Raw genomic sequence first — 17,961 nt, 5'->3', positions numbered from 1 at the left:
TCTCTGTTTACATGCGTCAGTGTTGAGAGCAGTCCAGGACAGTGTGGTGAGTCCAGGAGAGAGCGCCGCCTCCACCTGCACAATGAAGGGCTGCATCAGAGGAAGGAGGGCAGGTGGGATCCTGGACACCACCGAGCTGTAGTCCTGCAGCAGGTCCAGCAGTCTGGACCGCCACACAGACCGGCAAGTCAAACAAAGTTATCAGGTTTAATAACAACAATCTGGAACTTCAAGGCTTGATGTTGAGCACCGACAGGTGAAACGATGTGTTGTTTCTCACCGTTTGTACAGAGTTTTGAGCTGTGCCTCTCTGGAGCTCAGTTTCAGGACGACCTTTGGCACGGTCACCCCCAGTCTGGTCATCCAGCGGGTCTCCTGCAGCACCTCCAGCACCACAGGGTCCAGGTTCACACAAACCTCCTGCACAAACAGACGCTGGGGTTTCATTCTGGTCCTCCAACAGAGGCAGGACGACAGCAGTGTGTCGCTCTGACAGTTAGCAGATCATCACTCATCAAAGAAAAGAGAAATGTCCGACATTTGGACCCACAAAGCAGAACAGAACCAAACAGTGTTGTGTCATCTTCTTCCTCAGCAGTCTCTGTGTGAAGGGCAGCTGTGTCACTGTCCTGCTGCAGGTTTGACAACATCCAATAAGATCACATCACTGATGTGTCATGACGTCATGAGGCACCTTGCTGTTCTGGTGTCGGACCAGCAGGGCGGCGGTCAGGCGGTGCGGTGCGCTCTCTGCAGCCTGACTCCACCCCTGCAGGTGCAGCAGCTCGTACTGCAGCAACGCCACGGCCATCTTGTTGTAGCTACGGATCACTTTGGTCATCTCTGGTCCCTGAAACAGAGACAGACGGGGAGGTCACGAGGTCGCGCTGACCAGAGGTGTCGATATATGAAGAGGTCAAAGCAGAGGTCGCACCTTGAGGGCGTCCAGCTTCTTCTTCAGGATCAACATCGGAGCTTCAATCTTCCTGAAAAGCTGCCGACACCACAGGATCCTGCCGGCCACCTGAGAGAGACAGAGACAGAGACGGACAGCTGACGTCTCTGAATTCAAACAATGTGCCTGTAAAGTGTGAGACTGTGGTGCTCTGGACTTCTGGACTGTTGGTCAGAGAGAACGTGACGTTTGAAGACAAACGTTGAGGGAAATTGTAGAAGGATGTTTTTAATAATCTGGAGGTGTGTGCTGTTGACCACAGGGAGCAGCTGCAGGTGTTACCGGCGGCAGGTTGCGTCCGATGGGCGGTCGGTCTCTCTGTCTCTGGTAGGTCTTCCTCAGCAGCTCCAGCTCTCGGCTGTAGCGCTGCAGCAGCAGCTGGTGGTGCTGCTGCAGGTCCAGACGAGCCACCGGGCCGGACTCAAACACCGCCAGCAGCTCCAGCATCCGCTCCGCCTGAAACACAAACGCTCGCTCTGAATGTTGGGTCAGTCTCCGTCCACACATGTTCACACAGCGTGACGGTCCGTCTGTCAGAACTGGTCTTAGTTCTACTCACAGAGAGAGACTGTCGGAACCAAAAGTCCAGCAGAGACTGAAGAGACTGGAACAAACCCTGAACCTGGAGCTGGAAGTCTGCATAGTCACTGTCAAACTGACACACACACGCACACGCACACGCACACGCACACACACACACACACGCACACACACGCACACACACACACACACACGCACGCACACACACACACACACACACACACACGCACACACACACACACGCACGCACACGCACACAACTGAGTTTTTCTGTAAATATCACAGAATCTACCAGGATGCTGGTTTTCACCTGTGGACTTACTAATGTATTTCATGTTACATATTACATATGATGTCATGTAGTTGACGTGAAGTCACCTCCAGCTTGCGGTGGTCCAGCACGTCGTAGGTCTTGGACTTGGTCGTGGAGGCGATGGTCTGGTAGCGAACGTAAATCTTCTCGACGCCCTCAACCTGAAACACGACTCGAGCTTCAGCTTCACGTCAAGTCTGCTCACATTCTGCTACGTCTTCATATCACAGAGTGCATTTTCTTGATAATATTCTTGATAAATGATGATATATAACTTAATGCCTGGGTCTGGTTTTCTTTGTCTTCCAGGCCCACGAGCTGCGTTACTCTTTATATCGTCTGTATATTGGCTCTGAGGGATCGACGCTCTGTTTGTCCTGTTCATGCAGCAGAACTGACAAAGTCAACTTTGACTTTTTGTATTTTAGCTGCATCAACAAACCATCGAGATGAATCAAGTACGTAACTCTCAGCTGCACGTTAAAGAAGAACCCAGACAAAAGATTTCATAGTTTCAACAATAGGAATGAAAGAAAAGATGAAAATAAATGCTGCTGTTGCCACAGAGGAGCAGCAGAAGGCGGTCAGACCTCCAGCTGATGATATCAGGATGGATTTAGAAACTAATGAAATGTTTGAATTCGACACGAGCTCACCTTCATGTTCTGAAGAGCAGCCAGGCTCTCCAGCGTGGACGCCATGTCAGCGATCTTCTCCAGACGTCTGCAGAAAGCATCAAACTTCCCAAAGATGTAGTTCTCACTGAGCAGAGCAGAAAAGAGAGGCATTGTGGGTAAAAGTCATCAGAATGAAGCTGTTGCATCTGCTCGTGTTTACCTGAAGTCAAACTGTCTGTTTTCTGGGTTTTCTCTCAGTTTGTCTCTGACGTTCTGGAAGCTCCTCTGATACTCCACGTTAAGACGACAGCAGTCGGAGATCCGCTGCAGCAGAACCGGCCTGACGCACAGAGAACAGTCGTTCAGAGTTCTGAGGACGCTCCAACACGACCTCACAGTGCTGGATTAACCTCCTCTTACTCAGGGAAATGTCTGTAAAATGATCCTGAACATCTCTCAGTCTGAATTCACTTCACTTCACTTCAAAGCTGTTGAACCGTGTGGAGAACAGACCTGCTTAAGACTCTGAGTCAGTAATCTAAATGTAACATGATCCTACAGATGAGCTGGAGCTGCTGCTGTCAGCTGGAGGTCTGACCTGGTCCAGGTCCACATGGACTGAGTCTCCTGGTAGAAATGTGTCCTGCTCTGAGCTCAGAGTCGCTGCCTGAGAGGAACAGCAGCATTAAACTCATTCCAGCTCTTTACTTCCTTCTTCACACTAACTGTGAGCAGAGAAAAGAGTCAGAAACAAGAGCTGAGCTGGAAAAACAGACGATTCAAAGAGCAGAACACAGAAAACTACATCAAGTTTAAACACTGAGAGGAACCAGATATGACTGATCTGAACTGTCATTGGCTGTTGTAGGCTGTAGGGCGGGCAGAGAAGCTCCTAACTGAATCTGAGCTTTCTATCGATGTGTGTTTGCTGCTGCTTCGTTGCTTCTCTGTGTTATTAAACTCTGGTGACTTCACCTGCTGTGGTCCCAGATTCGGGCGGCGCCCTGCGACAGGTAGCTCCTGCAGGTGGAGATCATCTGGTTGGTGACCTTGAGCAGCAGAGAGGTCATTCTCTCGGAGGTGTGGTAGTACTGAGAGACCGTGTGGATCATCCTGATACTGGTCATCAGACTGGGGATGTGCTCCAGCACACTGGTCTGTCAGAGCGACACAGAGAGGCTGAGATCAGATCTGACATGTGGAATTAAACAGCTACACAAACACGTGTTACTGAGTATAAACTGCACGTGTTCCTTCATTTATTTCTATTTTCTGTTCCTTTAAAGCTCTGAGGGAAAAGACAGAGACAGAAAGTTTGATTTTTACCGGAGTGCACTTCCCCAGCGGCCCGAAGAACTTGTCCAGAGTGGAGAGATACTTCACGTTGTCCTTCGCCTCGTTAGCCACCACAGTGATGTCCCGGTCCTTCAATCAACCAATCAATCAAACAATCAATCAATCAGTCATGATATTAGCAACACAATCTTCTAAACTAAACTGAATAAAACTGACCAACATAAACACTTTAAATGCAGTCAAAAGGAGAAACGACAGCAGGAAGAGTCCCTGGTGTCTCAGCTTTAACACTTTCAATCCACCATTTTGTTTAAAATGTTATTACTGGCACACAGTTAGCAACAGGAAGTGTTTGAGGTCTCGTCTGACAGGCCACATGCTGCTGGGTGTGACAGTGCTTGTTAAACTCGTGTGGTTTCAGACCAGCTCTCTCCAGGTGCGTAGACTTCTGGACTTGGTGACCTGCAGAACTCCCAGAGTCCTTTTCACATGAGGCCGCTTCAGCTCCTCCGTCAGACTGACACAAACACAAACACAGTGGACGGATGTGAAATCAGGATCACAGTGAAGGAGACTGAACGCTGTCAGACCGGCTCTCAGGTATCCACCTGTTGAAGGTGACCATGCGTCTCTTCCAGTGCTCCAGCTCAGCCGACGGTCCGACATCATCGGCCTCCTTCCTCATCTGCTCGCTTTCCGTCAGCACCTGCTTGATCTGACTGGCCCACGCTGAGACCACGCCCTCCAGACGCTCCACCAGCTCGCTGTTATTGGCTGAGAACAGAAGCACAAAGCGTTTCCTCAGCAGCTGGAGTCGAGGATTAGTTTTCAGGTTCCCAGAGTTCAGAGCAGCTGTGATAAGATGGAGGCTGAAGGCTTGAGGAGGACGGAGCAGGTGGAACCTTCCTACCTGCAGCCGTGTAGTCTGCAGGGCAGCTCAGCTGGCCGACGGCATCAGGAAGCTGCGCCTGCTGCAGCTGGAACTTCCTCTCCATGTTGACTCTGGCTGAGCTCAGATTACTGACGAACTGGTCCACTGAAGACAGGAAGGACTGGACGTCTGGACTGGACGATCCGTCCTGCAGGGAGCCCCACGTCTGGACACGTGACGCATCAGAAGTGAAAATACAAACTGATCATTTCAAATGTTCATTTCTTCTTCAGGACTTTCAACACAAACAGATGTTTCAGGAGACAAACTTCAGACAATCATCACATAATTAACCTCTGAATTAAACCTGATGACTGACTTCAGACCAGCTGCTGTTTGTTTCAGGTCTAAGATGAATTATTATTATTTTGATTGCTGATTAGTTTCACCATCTGGTTCCTGCTCTTCTTCTCATGAGAAGCTTGACGAGTGTATTTTGGATCTTTGTTTTCCTGAACTTTGCGCATTGATCTTGCTTTGGTTTCCCTCCGTGGACGGGCCTCCCTGGTTCTGACCGTTGGACTTCCTCAGTCCGATAAGTCTTTTGGGTTTTTTGTGCATTAAATCTGCTGGTCCAGTTCCTTTTGTTCCTCTTTTCTCTGCATGCACCAGACTGAATATTACTGAATATTTTCTGTGATAAAGATTAAAATCTAATGAGCGAAGCTGTTAGCTGATCCAGTTATTCAAACTACGTAACGAATCAAATCATTTCAGCATTTCTCACTGAGACAGAATGTTTAGGTCAACATGTCAGTGATCAGCCGTGCCTGATGACGACAGGATGAAGACGGAGACGGCGGTGCGTACCTGCTGAGACCTGAGGGCAGGTAACATGATGTGGGCCAGCAGAGTCTCCAGACTGTTCAGGATGCTGCCGTCGCTGCAGTCCAACATACCGAAGTTCACCTCCTGAGAACACAGCAGGTAGATTAGAACCGTCCAACCAAACATCAGCAGGGTGAGGTCAGTCTGGATGTGGAGGACCGAGTCCAGGTACAGACCTGCTGAACGTTGGCGGTGGAGATCGACTTCTCAGTGGTTCTCAGGAAGAACAGACACTTCCCCAGTAAAGGCTGAAAACAGAGTGTTCAGTTTGATGTGAATCAGCTGAACTGGGATCATTTGGTCAAAGAGAGTTTGTACAGCTCACTAAAGGAGACACTGTTCTGCAGTCAGGACACTTTCAGCTGGATCTCGGGGTTTTAACCTGAAACTGATTATGATTCTTTAAAAACCTGAACTCCAGAGGAATGTGTGCTAAACAGGGAGAGTGAAAAATCACCCGCTGTGTTTGTTGTCAGCTGAAGCTCATAAAGACGTCAACTGGGCACCATGGACACAGAACACTAACCCGTCTTCATCACCCAAGTTAGACTGCATGCTGTCTGCTGAAGGTGTTCTGTGTCACCTTGTTTCTGCCAAACAAAGCAGCACAGGATTTTCCTCCATAGCAACACAACACAGCCTCAGAGCAGTTATCATCTGTGAGGCAGAACAATGGTGAATATTAACAGCATTGTTCTGAGCTCAGAGTGAAGTCAGTTAACTGCCGACAGGTCTGAAAGGATGTGTCCTTTTCTTTATCCTGCAGCTGGACATCAGCCAGAACTTTAAATCGTGGCCAGATCAGCGTGACTCTTATTCTGACTCTCTGCTGCCGTGAACAAGTGAAATAAACAATATTACAGGAGAGAAGCAGCAGCAGCAGCAGCAGCAGCAGCAGCAGCAGCAGCAGCAGCAGCAGCAGCAGCAGCAGCCCTTCTGGGCCTCGACAGAATCACACGAGTTGATGTTCACTAAAGTATAACACATCTGCTCCGTGATAAGAGTTTTCTGAGTGGACCTGCACTTTTAAAAACAGTTTGTAAGTCCGACTCTCCAGGTGGTTCTGTGTAACAAAGCGCTGGGTTTTTAAATGTCGTCCCTGTTCCAGGAGACGTCTCAACTTCAATCGCTCTGATTTCAAACACTCAGATCTATCTGAGGTTTGGCTCCTTCCTGGGATTAACTGGTTCTGTGAGGGTTTCATCTCCTCTGTTCAAAGGTCTCAGACATTCAAAGATGAACTGACACCGACCTCAGAACTCCCTGTGGTGAGGAAGAGTTTCTTCTGAGCCACAGCTGAGCTTGCTCCGTCCACAATGGAGGAATGAGTGGAGGACGGGTTCTGGAGAGGAACCAGAGAGGCATGGGCCGAAATCAGACAACAGACAGAGAACGGTAGAATTGATCAGGAGACAAATCAATCAAAATATCCTTCTGTGTGGGGACAGTTACCTGTTTCACCGTCTGATAGAAGAAAATCAGCTTCTTGGATCCATTTGCAGCAAAGAACTCCTCAATCAGAGAGAACTGGAAGAATCAGACAGGATTCATCTGACTTCATGGAGAACAGAGGAAGCATCATTTCTGAGAGTTTCTGGACCGGGCCTGATGGTACCTTGTCATCAGAGATGAGGGCGTCCTCCACCTCCGGTTCCCCCAGGGTCCCAGCGTCCACCAGCCTGCTGATCAAGTATTTGTGCCGGGCATCCAGCATCGCTCGCCTCTCCATCTTCATGGCTCTTGCCTGCTTTGCCATTTCTCTCCTCGCCTCATTGGACAGCAGCATGGTCCTTTTACCTGACACCTGGACAGAAAACAGCAGATTCTGTTTCTGATCGAAAAGACAGCGCAACTCACCTGCTGACAGAAGTGACCCCACCTCAGGACGTTCGTCAGACTCCACACAGCTAAATGATTTATACTTATAAAACATATGTACACTTCGTCAGACTTCCTAAAGATGTCATGACACGCCTACATGCTGACGTCACAGCGCCCCCTGTGGCTGGCTGCTGTTACTGTTCACTCACTGAGGTGCCAGTGGTCGAGGGCGGAGCCGCCGGAGAGGACATGTGATCAATGGCTCTCAGGTTCTGGCCTCCAATTCGCCGGTGTCCTCTGCCAGTCGCATCTGAGGATTGGAGGAGAAAATGTTGGACGTGTACATTAAAATTAAACAATGACAAAACCGATCAGGATTACTGTTAACTGTTTGTAACCACAGCAAACCAAGTGCTGGTTCTGGGTTGTGAACCTTTTAAGAACTGGTTCGCTCGGACCACTGTTCAAAATAGAGAAAATCTTTAGTTTATTCTCAGCAGACGAGTCAGAACACGACATGAACTCTGGTTTATAAAAATGATGGTCTTTAGTGGTTTTAGTTGGTCCATGGTCCTGATAGCCCCGCCCCCAATGTGTTGACACTCCTCTGGAACCAGTTTAATGACTGAGAACGAAGAATTGGTTCGAGAATAGGCACTGGGTCAGAACCACTGCCTACCACCTTGGATGTGTTCTCTGTACCTCTGTGGAGCTGAAGCCCAGGAGGTCTGGGTTTGGTAAAGGCTTTATCTGCTCCTCCTTCCTCCTCCTCCTCCTCTTCCTCTCCTCCAGCACCGTCCTGGACTCGCTGCCCTCCAGCCTGGAGCTCCGTGTCTGAGGAAGGTTCAGAGCTGCCAGCAGGAGTAACATCAGCTCCTTGTTCCCTCTCTGAAACCTCGTCTGGAGGCTGAGAGTCAGGATCTGCCATCTGAGAGTGGAAACATCGTCAGCATTCCCTGATTCAAACTGTCATTGTTTTCAAATGTACATACTCAGAAGTAGTGTGTGAACATGCTGCCATCCTATAAAGAAGGAGGAAGAAAGTCACTGACTGCTTCAGAAAACATGTGGAGACACATTTAGTTTCTGTTGAATGAACCAGGACTCACAGGAAGCACTGAGTCAATAACCAGGTCTGCTGAGAGTCCTGGTCCTGCTGAGAGTCCTGGTCCTGCTGAGTGAGAGTCCTGGTCCTGCTGAGAGTCCTGGTCCTGCTGAGAGTCCTGGTCCTGCTGAGTGAGAGTCCTGGTCCTGCTGAGTGAGAGTCCCGGTCCTGCTGAGTGAGAGTCCTGGTCCTGCTGAGAGTCCTGGTCCTGCTGAGTGAGAGTCCTGGTCCTGCTGAGAGTCCTGGTCCTGCTGAGAGTCCTGGTCTGGCTCAAACTGAGCTCAGAGTCAGAGGGAGAGCGAGGTTCACACACAGTGAGAGAGAGAGAGAGAGAGAGACAGAGAGATGCTGTGAGAGCAGGAAGTAAATCAAAACTGGCTCTGAGAAGGAAAAGTTTGACTGTTGCCACGGCGACTGGAGTTGCACTTTGGTGACTCAGCAACTAAACGCACAACAAAGAAAGCAGGATGATGGTGCGTCGACCGCTGCAACCAGCTGGAAATGTTTCAAGGGATTTCTACACAACGTCAAATTAAAAAGCTGAGTTGATGTACTTGATAACTGAAGAGCACAAAGCAGCTGAAGAAAGCTTCTGTGTTTATTGAGACTGTTCATGTTGTTGTCAGAGGTTTGTGTTGTTGCTCATGAAGATGATTAGAAACGGCTGATAAAGTGGAAAATCTGTTTTCATTCAGTCAGTAATAAAGGTCATATAAAGTCTGTATGTAACTCTGTATTAATGATGATTTACTGCTGTTAAAAACCAGAGTCTCACTCACATTTAAATATCTACTTCGGAAATCAACTTTGGAAATATTACATGACAAATATGTAAATATAGAGTCTGTTATAAAATATTTGAACAAATCAAATGACACATGGGCAGATATAAATATAACAGTCCTACAGGTCCTACATTGAACAGTATCATCAGCTGCTGTTTCTGGACTTCAGCAGAGGTTCTGGTCTGTATCCAGACCACGTGGTTACTAAAAGTAATGATGGTTCTCTGAAATAAGAGCCTTCAGTCAGACTGATCTGAGAGCTGTGACAAAAATGAACTGATGAGTTCTTCAGTGTTGAAATGAGAGAACAAACACTTTGAGATCAGATTTGATGCTCTGACAGTTTGATGAATGAGGACACTGTCTCTATACATCCTGTGATGCTGTCAGCTGTGATCAGCTTTATTTCCTGTAGACATGAACACAACAACAACAGTCGTCTTCACATCAACTCAAACACACGATCAAAACAAGCTTCTGGCTCATTTGATTGGCCGACTGTTCTCCTCTCACAACTTCACTGAGGAAAGCAGGAAATACGGGATCTTTACTTTGATACTGTGTTTAGTACAGTACTGTGTTTAGTACCTCCTCCTTGAATCGGCACCTCATCGTGGTGGAGGGGTTTGAGCACCTGAATGATCCTAGGAGCTATGTTGTCTGGAGCTTAATGCCCCCGGTAGGGTCTCCCAAGGCAAACAGGTCCTAGGTGACAGGTCAAACTAAGATCCCTTCAAAAGCCCTTAATGACAGACAGAATATTGAGGACGCTTATGTCGCCCTGATTGGTGTCACGGGGCCCCTCCCCGGAGCCAGTCCTGGGGTTGGGGCGAGCAGGCGAGCGCCTGGTAGCTGGGTTATTGCCCAAGGGAACCCAGCCAGGTGCAGCCCGAAGGAGCGATGTGGGCCCGCCCTCCAGTGAGCTCACCACTTGCAGGAGGGTTGCATCCCGCAGTGAGAGGTGGCGAGCTGGTGTGGGCTTGCTTATAGCTCCTCAGCTCAGCCGCCATGTGTTTGAGTTTACCCCAGTGAACGAGAGGGTCGTTTCCCTGCGCCTTCGGATCGGGGATAGGTCTCTCACTGTTGTCTTGGCTTATGGGCCGAACAGCAGTGTAGAATACCTGGTCTTCTTGGAGCCCCTGGGAGGGGTACTGGAGAGTGCTCCAACCGGGGACTCCGTCGTTCTACTGGGGGATTGCAACGCTCACATGGGCAGCAACAGTGTTACCTTCTGTGCTAGTCACAGTTTGTCCATAACGAACACCATGTTCAAGCATAAGGGTGTCCATATGTGCACGTGGCACCAGGACACCCCAGGCCGGAGGTCAATGAACGACTTTGTGGTGGTGTCATCTGACCTCAGGCCGTATGTCTTGGACACTCAGGTGAAGAGAGGGGCTGGGCAAACCATCCTGCGCCTCGGGAGGGGGGAGCAGTCCTCCACCAACACTGTTTACAGCGGAGGTGGGGAGCTGTTGACCTAAACTGGGGACACTGTCGGGCGGTGGAGGGAATACTTCAAGGATCTCCTTAATCCCACTGACATGCCTTCCATAGAGGAAGCAGAGGCTGGGGACTCAGAGGTTGACTCATTCATCACTCAAGCCGAAGTCATGGAGGTAGTCCAGAAGCTCCTCAGTGGCAAGGCACCGGGGGTAGACGTGATCCACCCTGAGTACCTCAAGTCTCTGGATGTTGTAGAGCTGTCTTGGTTGACACGTCTCTGCAACATTGCATGGCAGTCGGGAACAGTGACTCTGGACTGGCAGACCGGGGTGGTGGTCCCCCTATTCAAAAAGGGGGACCGGAGGGTGTGTTCCAACTATTGGGGGATCACACTCCTCAGCCTCCCTGGGAAAGTCTATTCCAGGGTACTGGAGAGGAGAATTCGCCCGATAGTCGAACCTCGGATCCAGGAGGAACAATGTGGTTTTCTTCTGGACCACCGGAACACTGGATCAGCTCTATACCCTCTCAGCTCTTAACCCTCGAGGGTTAATGGGAGTTTGCCCAACCATGAACTTTGGGTCATGACTGAAAGAATAAGATCCCGGATACAAGCGGCTGAAATGAGTTTCCTCTGCAGGGTGGCGGGGTGCTCCCTTAGAGATAGGGTGAGGAGCTCTGTCACCCGGGAGGAGCTCGGAGTAGAGCCGCTGCTCCTCCACATCGAGAGGAGCCAGCTGAGGTGGCTCGGGCATCTGTTTCCGACGCCTCCGGGACGCCTCCCTCAGGAGGAGTTCCTGGCATGTCCTGCTGGGAGGAGACCCCGAGGAAGACCCAGGACACGCTGGAGTGACTATGCCACTCAGCTGGCCTGGGAACGCCTTGGGATCCTCCCAGAAGAGCTGGAGGAAGTGTCTGGGGAGAGGTAAGTCTGGGTGCCCTGCTCAGGCAGCTGCCCCCGCGACCCAGCCCTGGATAAGCAGACGAAAATGGATGGATAGATGGATGGATGTGTTTAGTACAATACTGCTGAAACCAGCATGAACTGACTCCGACCCTCTACCGACCTCAGAGTCTCCAGTCTACAGTCTGGACTCACCATCAGATCACACAGCAGCTTCACTCCTGAATCCTGCAGCTTGTTTCAACTCAGCTCCAAAAAAACAAAAAAACAAAACATGAACATATGAACCAAAGGAGATTCATAACTGTATAAACATAAGTAACGTATGAATGAAAACTCGAATGTCAATTCAACAATACAACAGCAACAAAGTCAACTGACATCAGTCTCCAATCTACAGTTTGGACTCGGTAGAAAATCACACAGCAGCTTCACTCCTGAATACTGCAGCTTGTTGTTGTCCAGGTCCAGCTCTCTCAGATGGGAGGGATTGGACTTCAGAGCTCCTTTGAAATTCTGTCTTCCTTCTCTGATTTCTATTGTTGCATTTTTTCTTCTCTTTCTTCCTTTTGTCTGTTTTATCACTTTTATGTCTTTAAATTGTGATGACTCATTTTGTCTTTTTGTGTTTTTCTGTTCTGCCTTCTTGTTTTAACCTCCTCATGTTTGTCACTGTCAGTTTCCTGCTTTTGCTTGACTGTCGAAGCTTTATCACGAAAGTTTATTATTATAACTATTATTACAGCATTAAAAAAGTATTTTTCAGTTCACCAACAAAAGGTTTGAAGTGATTCACATGCTGCTGTCAGTGTTGTCATGTTGGGTCAATATCAGAGAGGCTTTAATGTAGGAGGGACTTTAATGTTGTCTGTTGAAGGTGTGCATCTTATTTCTGGAGGCTTGTTAACGTGTCACATGTTTATATTTAACACACTGATCTGACCACTGCACTGTTACATACATACATACATGTGAATGTGTTAAAAGAAGAACAAGTGTTTCACTGAAACACAGTACCTGAGCCCAGATCAGAACTGGTGGGTTCTTAACACAGTGAGCTCGAGCTGGACCGAGTCTCCGTGAAGCTTCACAGCCAGAACCGAACCACAAGAACGTTTCTCCTGGTTCTGACGTTCTCACAGCAGCGTAAAGAAAGACAGAAGCACGGACAGCATTTGATTCACACACCTTTCCTTGATATAATCTTTATTGCTTTTTCTTATTGGGTTGAATACAGAACAGGTTTACATCTCTTGACTTTGTGAAACACTGTCATGTCTTGCTAACAGCAGGAGGAGGAAGAGGAAGAGGAGGAGAAGGAAGAGGAAGAGAGGACGAAGAGGAGGAGGAAGAGGAGGAAGAGCAGGAAGACAGGCGAGGGGATGAAGGCAAGATGGAAACATCCACAGAAAATCATAAAAGTTTCCACATGATTGTTTGTTAATGCTTCTGATTGAGGTCCAGCATCTGTGTGTGTGTGTGTGTGTGTGTGTGTGTGTGTGTGTGTGTGTGTGTGTGTTCCCTTTGACCTCTGACCAGGACAGGAAGTGACACGAGGGTTAAACCAGAGACAGGAAACAGAGATGGGGACTTGAACCAGGACCGAGAAGGAGAGAACGGAGCGGAACACAATATTCTGGCTTCAGAACACCAGAATCCAACGACACCTCTCGTCTGTCAGGTGATGACGAGTTCACAGTCAAGTGCTCAATGTAGTGATTGACAGTTCTGAATCAATACTTTAAAAAAAAAAAAAAGGTAAAATAATCAGGACTCGGAAAGAACAACTTGCAACTCAGGAAATAAGAACATGAAGCATTTCGAGTAATGGATTTGTGAAAGACCCTGAGAGCGAGATTATATATATATATTTAATATTTATATTTATTTAAGTGTGTGTGTGTGTGTGTGTGTGTGTGTGTGTGTGTGTGTGTGTGTGTGTGTGTGTGTGTGTGTGTAGCGTCAGAAGAGATGGAGAAAGGAGAAATCATCCATAATTGAACAAATTAGATTAACATGCAGAAACAAAATAAACAGCTAAGCTAAACTCACCCTTTAACTGAACACATGGATTTTCACAGTTTTATACTCATTAAATGTCAGAGAGAAAAATAAACAACACAAATCATTTCTCAGCCAAACTAACAACAGAACAACAGAACCGGGACACTCGGATCGTCTGTTCTCCACTCGTGTACAGGAGATCTACATAAAGCTTTTTGGATTCAGAGGATTCTTATTGCTCGTCTGATTCGCGGCGCGGCGCCCGACGGCAAGCCGGTGAGTCCACAACACAAAACCATCAGTTCCTCAAAACAGTTCTGCAGCATAAATGTGATATTTTTAATACATGGCTTCTTCTCAAGTCATCGTAGAAACACACACACACACACACACACACACACACTCACACACACCTGGGCTCCAATAAATACATTTTAAAAACAGTCCATGTGCATTCGAATGGAAGTCCAGTATTCATATGGCCGTGCACACACACACACACACACACAGGGAGAGGGACGCACAGAGAGCTAACAAACATAAAACAGATGAGAGAGAGAGAGGAAGAGAGTCTCCACATGTTTTAGAGAAATTCTCTTTGTGCTCTGACAGAATTGTGAGTTTGTGATTTGTGAGCCGGCTGTTCTGCAGCAGCATGTTTCCACCAGCAGAGGTCAGCGTGACAGAGAAGACGAGGTTCTGACTGAAGACGTCATTCTGAGAAACAGAACCATCACTTCGATATTAAAGTCAGAATTTCCTAAATGTAATGATGTCAGAATTTTCTTTTGGCAGTCAGTCTGTAATAAACTCTGTGTCAATCTACTCTGTTAACAACCGAGCTGCTGACCGACAACACCCGACATCTACACATCAGGTTCTGATTCTGCACAACATTTTAACCACAGGAAGTGTTGAAGCATCAGACGCTCTGCTGACACAGCAGCTCAGTCGACACGCTGCACGTTAACAAACTTGTCTTTTATTGACTTTACGAGATTCGACCTCCACACTCAGTCATCCACTTCTGTGCTTCCTCTAGACGTCAGCGCGATCTGCAGTCTGAGATGACGGCTGAGAAACTCTCTCGCTCTCTTTCTCTCTTGATTGTGTTGCGATATTCCACTGTAGTAGTACTAGTAGTAGAAGTAGTAGTTTTGGAAGTTGTTAGTGCCAGTTCACAGCAGCGTCCAGTCAGACAGTCAGTCCAGCTGCGGTTGTTCTGCATTTCTTGCCTTTTCGACCGACTCACTGACTGACCACCGTTGCCTTACAGTTCCGTTATGAGCCGCTGAGGTTCGATTTGTTTTGATTATGAGGTTGCTTGAGATATTAATTTATATTTATATATATATATATATATATATATATATATATATATATAAAAAACAAAAAAAAAATGTACAAGAAGAAAGATTTGCTATGTTCATCTTCACACGAAACAAGAACCACACATGCACACTGCCTGTCCTCTCTGGCGCCACGTTCACACCGTCATCTTCTGCTGGGAATGTCCGGTTAGGTTGGTGCGAGGAGCGGAACAGCCCTTTAACTTGTGTTTGTGTGTGCAGCAGGCTAATCTAGTTCACTCACACTCCCACACGCCAGCCTACACATCCATCCATCCATCCGTCCGTCCCCTTCATCCTCATCTAGCTCTCTCTGGAAACCACACTGAGATTCAGCTGCAGGCTTTAGTTTTAAAAAATATCAGTTTTTCCATTTCGAGTGATTGTCTCGCCAAATTCATAACCACGTGTCTTCAGGTGTCCAACGTCAGCGATGATACATCAACACAGAGTTTATTAGCTTCTCTGTTTGTCTTCTGTTAGCATGTGCTAAGACAGAAACAACCAACTCACGATACTGAGATAATACTGGAAGGAGACCTGCCGTCAGCTAGAAATGCTGTTAACCAACTACAGTGTGCAATGTGTGGGCTGAATTAGCTTGCCTGGTATGGTTAGTTAGCTCTAGTTAGCATGTCTTTTTACCATGTGGTTGATATCGCTGTGCCCACTGAGCAAACTTTAGGCTAATGGTTAGCTCTACCTTGAGCTAACTGACAATACCAGTCTAGTTCCGAGCTAATCTGTTGAGCTAACCGGGGCTAACTGAGAAATGAACCACATTAAGGCATTGCTAGCTACATTATCTTGTTTGGTCTCATCCGTTAGCCCTTTGCTAGCTTGTGTTCAAACCTGTAGCTGATATCTGTTTAGCCAATGCAGGCTAATAACTGCAGCTAGCTATTATCAGCCCTTAAATTACCTGGGGTGAAGATAGAGCCTAAGCCTAAGCACAGTATTAACGCAAACCAGGCCTGACTTAGCAAACGCTACCTGTACTTTACACTGTTGTTGATATGGAGATCGCTATGGTTAGCTCTGTTTGGGCCCACAGTTCAAAGTAGGCTAGCAAAGAATTAGCCCTGCTAGCCCTTTTGAGGAAGACATAGGATTTAAAGGTTCGCCTACAGAGCTGCTCATCTGTTCTTTTAATGGTTGCAGTTAAAAAGCAGAAGTTGAGGTAAACTGAACCCGGGTCACGTGTTGGCGGCCATGTAGCCTACCTTAGCACGCTGGAGGCACTGTAATGAACCCTACATGAACACTAGGGGGCTGATGAGAGACAGGTGGGAGTCACATTCACACACCAACAAAGAAAATTGATTTGTTCAGTTATAAAAAAGAAAAAAAAAAATCTAGTTAACACAAGAATTCCCCTCCCTACACCAACATGTCACTGATAATCGCACACACACAGAAAAACTAAACAGAAAATACTCGAGCATCACGAGCCACATGTTCACTTCTCTGTACACACATGGAATCAACTGAGAATGATTATGAATGAGAAATTATTAACACACAGACCAACTCACAGGGTGGCTTTCAGGGAGAGAGGGATCGATAGTGTGATGGGTTTAAGAAAGACACGGAGAACACAAACTGATCGACACTATGTCGCCTTCACGGCTCCTCCCTCACACAGACATCCGGTGCGACTCTGAAAAAGTTTGTGAATGTTTGTGTGTTTTGTGAGCCAGCAGAGAGACAGACGGTGCGGAAGCGAGTGGAAAGGACGACGAGGCGCCGAACTTTCTGTGTTTCCAGTTACAACAAAAAGAAGCTTCCTTTGTCACACAGCGAGCGACGAGCAGCCGCTTCCAGTCCACCAGACGTCGCCTCCGGGTTCCATTTCAAGAATGTTTCAACGACCAAGTCTGGTGAGTTTTAGAAAGCTGCTGCGGCTGGTGGACAAAAACCAAAAGTCCAGTTCATCACTCGGCCCGGTTCTGCTCTCACATCCAGAGCTGGTTCAAATGTTAAAACTGGGTCGTTCAGTCTGCTGTGATTTAAATACAGAAGAATTAACGCAGACGTCCGTCGCAGCCTTCGTCTCTCAAGTTGATCATCAATTCTCAAACAGAATCTAGAACAATAATAAATCATAATTTTATTCTTTATTGCTGAAATATAGATTCCCCGCACAAAAAAATAGTAATGCAAATCATTGTCACCATAAAAAGCTATAAAAATTAGATCCATCCTCCGTAATAATGCAGATAAAGATATAGCAAAAAACATCTCTTAGAAGTAGGACTAGTAGTAAGGCACTTCAAGAAAACGAGGCTTTCGTCTTTCTATCAAAAAAGTTTTCCGGGCTGGTTTTTGCATCATCATCAATGGTGTCGTCCCATCTTATGGCACCGTGGTGACGGAGGGGCCGATGTCCCCCTCAGTCCGCCCCCACCAGAGGAGGCTCTCCGTTGGGCAGGAGGTGCTCCAGAGGGGGCTTGGCGTGGATCTCCAGCAGCCCCTGGATGAAGCCCTCGGCGGGGGCGGCTGCCGCGGACTCCTCTGGCGCAGCGCCGGAGGATGAGGAGGAGGGGTCTTTGGAGATGTTTGATTCAGGTGTGGATTGGTCGGCGGCTGAGGAGTCGTCACCAGTAGTTGTCTTTGTGTCAGTAGCTTGTTGGCTGGGAGTCGTGTCAACAGGAAGCTGTTGTGTCGTCGCAGAGAGTTCAGTTTTTTCCTCAGCGTCCGGGTCTGCGGAGGCGGCGGTGGCCAGCGGTTCTGAATCAGCCTGGCTCACAGGTGGTTCTTCCTCCAACGTGGCTGATTCCTCTCCGTCGCCCTCCTCGCCCTCCTCCTTCACATCCTCCTCCTCCAGCTCCTTGGTCCCCGCCGTGCCGCTGCCGCACTCACTCTCGTTCTCCGAGGGCGGGCAGGTGGAGGTCGGGGTCGGGGTGCAGGAGTCTCCGTCCTCGCTGACGTCGTCGTTCCCAGCCGAGCCTCCGTCGGCTCCTCGGGGCTTCAGGTGGATCCTCTGGTGCCGGACCAGGCTGTGCTTCAGGGTGAAGGTCCTCTCGCAGGTCTGACACTGGTAGGGCCGCTCACCTGCAGGGACACA

General features: G+C 48.1%; 2 protein-coding genes across 7 annotated transcripts in view; both read right to left on the bottom strand.

Annotated features, from left to right (window-relative positions):
* The window catches only part of dnah5l (dynein, axonemal, heavy chain 5 like), a 35,937-nt gene extending 27,451 nt beyond the window's left edge, over nucleotides 1–8,486 (bottom strand). The window contains exons 1-22 of one of the 3 annotated variants that reach the window (XM_037079116.1): nucleotides 8,411–8,486; nucleotides 8,004–8,229; nucleotides 7,511–7,611; nucleotides 7,096–7,284; nucleotides 6,933–7,007; nucleotides 6,733–6,822; nucleotides 5,657–5,728; nucleotides 5,463–5,564; nucleotides 4,632–4,818; nucleotides 4,330–4,495; nucleotides 4,145–4,238; nucleotides 3,752–3,850; nucleotides 3,401–3,582; nucleotides 2,646–2,765; nucleotides 2,465–2,570; nucleotides 1,874–1,969; nucleotides 1,515–1,610; nucleotides 1,238–1,411; nucleotides 935–1,024; nucleotides 695–850; nucleotides 281–420; nucleotides 12–163 (exon numbers count right to left, since the gene is read on the bottom strand). In XM_037079116.1, coding sequence (XP_036935011.1) covers nucleotides 12–163; nucleotides 281–420; nucleotides 695–850; nucleotides 935–1,024; nucleotides 1,238–1,411; nucleotides 1,515–1,610; nucleotides 1,874–1,969; nucleotides 2,465–2,570; nucleotides 2,646–2,765; nucleotides 3,401–3,582; nucleotides 3,752–3,850; nucleotides 4,145–4,238; nucleotides 4,330–4,495; nucleotides 4,632–4,818; nucleotides 5,463–5,564; nucleotides 5,657–5,728; nucleotides 6,733–6,822; nucleotides 6,933–7,007; nucleotides 7,096–7,284; nucleotides 7,511–7,611; nucleotides 8,004–8,229 — 2,713 coding nt within the window. In that variant the 5' untranslated portion in view covers nucleotides 8,411–8,486. Of the gene's footprint in view, nucleotides 1–11; nucleotides 164–280; nucleotides 421–694; nucleotides 851–934; nucleotides 1,025–1,237; nucleotides 1,412–1,514; nucleotides 1,611–1,873; nucleotides 1,970–2,464; nucleotides 2,571–2,645; nucleotides 2,766–2,845; nucleotides 3,353–3,400; nucleotides 3,583–3,751; nucleotides 3,851–4,144; nucleotides 4,239–4,329; nucleotides 4,496–4,631; nucleotides 4,819–5,462; nucleotides 5,565–5,656; nucleotides 5,729–6,732; nucleotides 6,823–6,932; nucleotides 7,008–7,095; nucleotides 7,285–7,510; nucleotides 7,612–8,003; nucleotides 8,230–8,410 lie in introns of those variants that run through there. The other 2 variants (XM_037079118.1, XM_037079117.1) reach the window with 2 other exon arrangements.
* A 4,244-nt stretch (nucleotides 8,487–12,730) lies between these two features.
* The window catches only part of rreb1a (ras responsive element binding protein 1a), a 55,419-nt gene continuing 50,188 nt past the window's right edge, over nucleotides 12,731–17,961 (bottom strand). For 3 of the 4 annotated variants that reach the window (XM_037079119.1, XM_037079121.1, XM_037079120.1), the window contains one exon: nucleotides 12,731–17,948. In XM_037079119.1, coding sequence (XP_036935014.1) covers nucleotides 17,287–17,948 — 662 coding nt within the window. In that variant the 3' untranslated portion in view covers nucleotides 12,731–17,286. The remainder of the gene's footprint in view (nucleotides 17,949–17,961) is intronic. The other variant, XR_005071466.1, reaches the window with a different exon arrangement.

The sequence above is a fragment of the Acanthopagrus latus genome, chromosome 19 (assembly GCF_904848185.1).
Source record: "Acanthopagrus latus isolate v.2019 chromosome 19, fAcaLat1.1, whole genome shotgun sequence".
Lineage (NCBI taxonomy): Eukaryota > Metazoa > Chordata > Actinopteri > Spariformes > Sparidae > Acanthopagrus > Acanthopagrus latus.
This window is presented reverse-complemented; position numbering and strand designations above follow the sequence as displayed.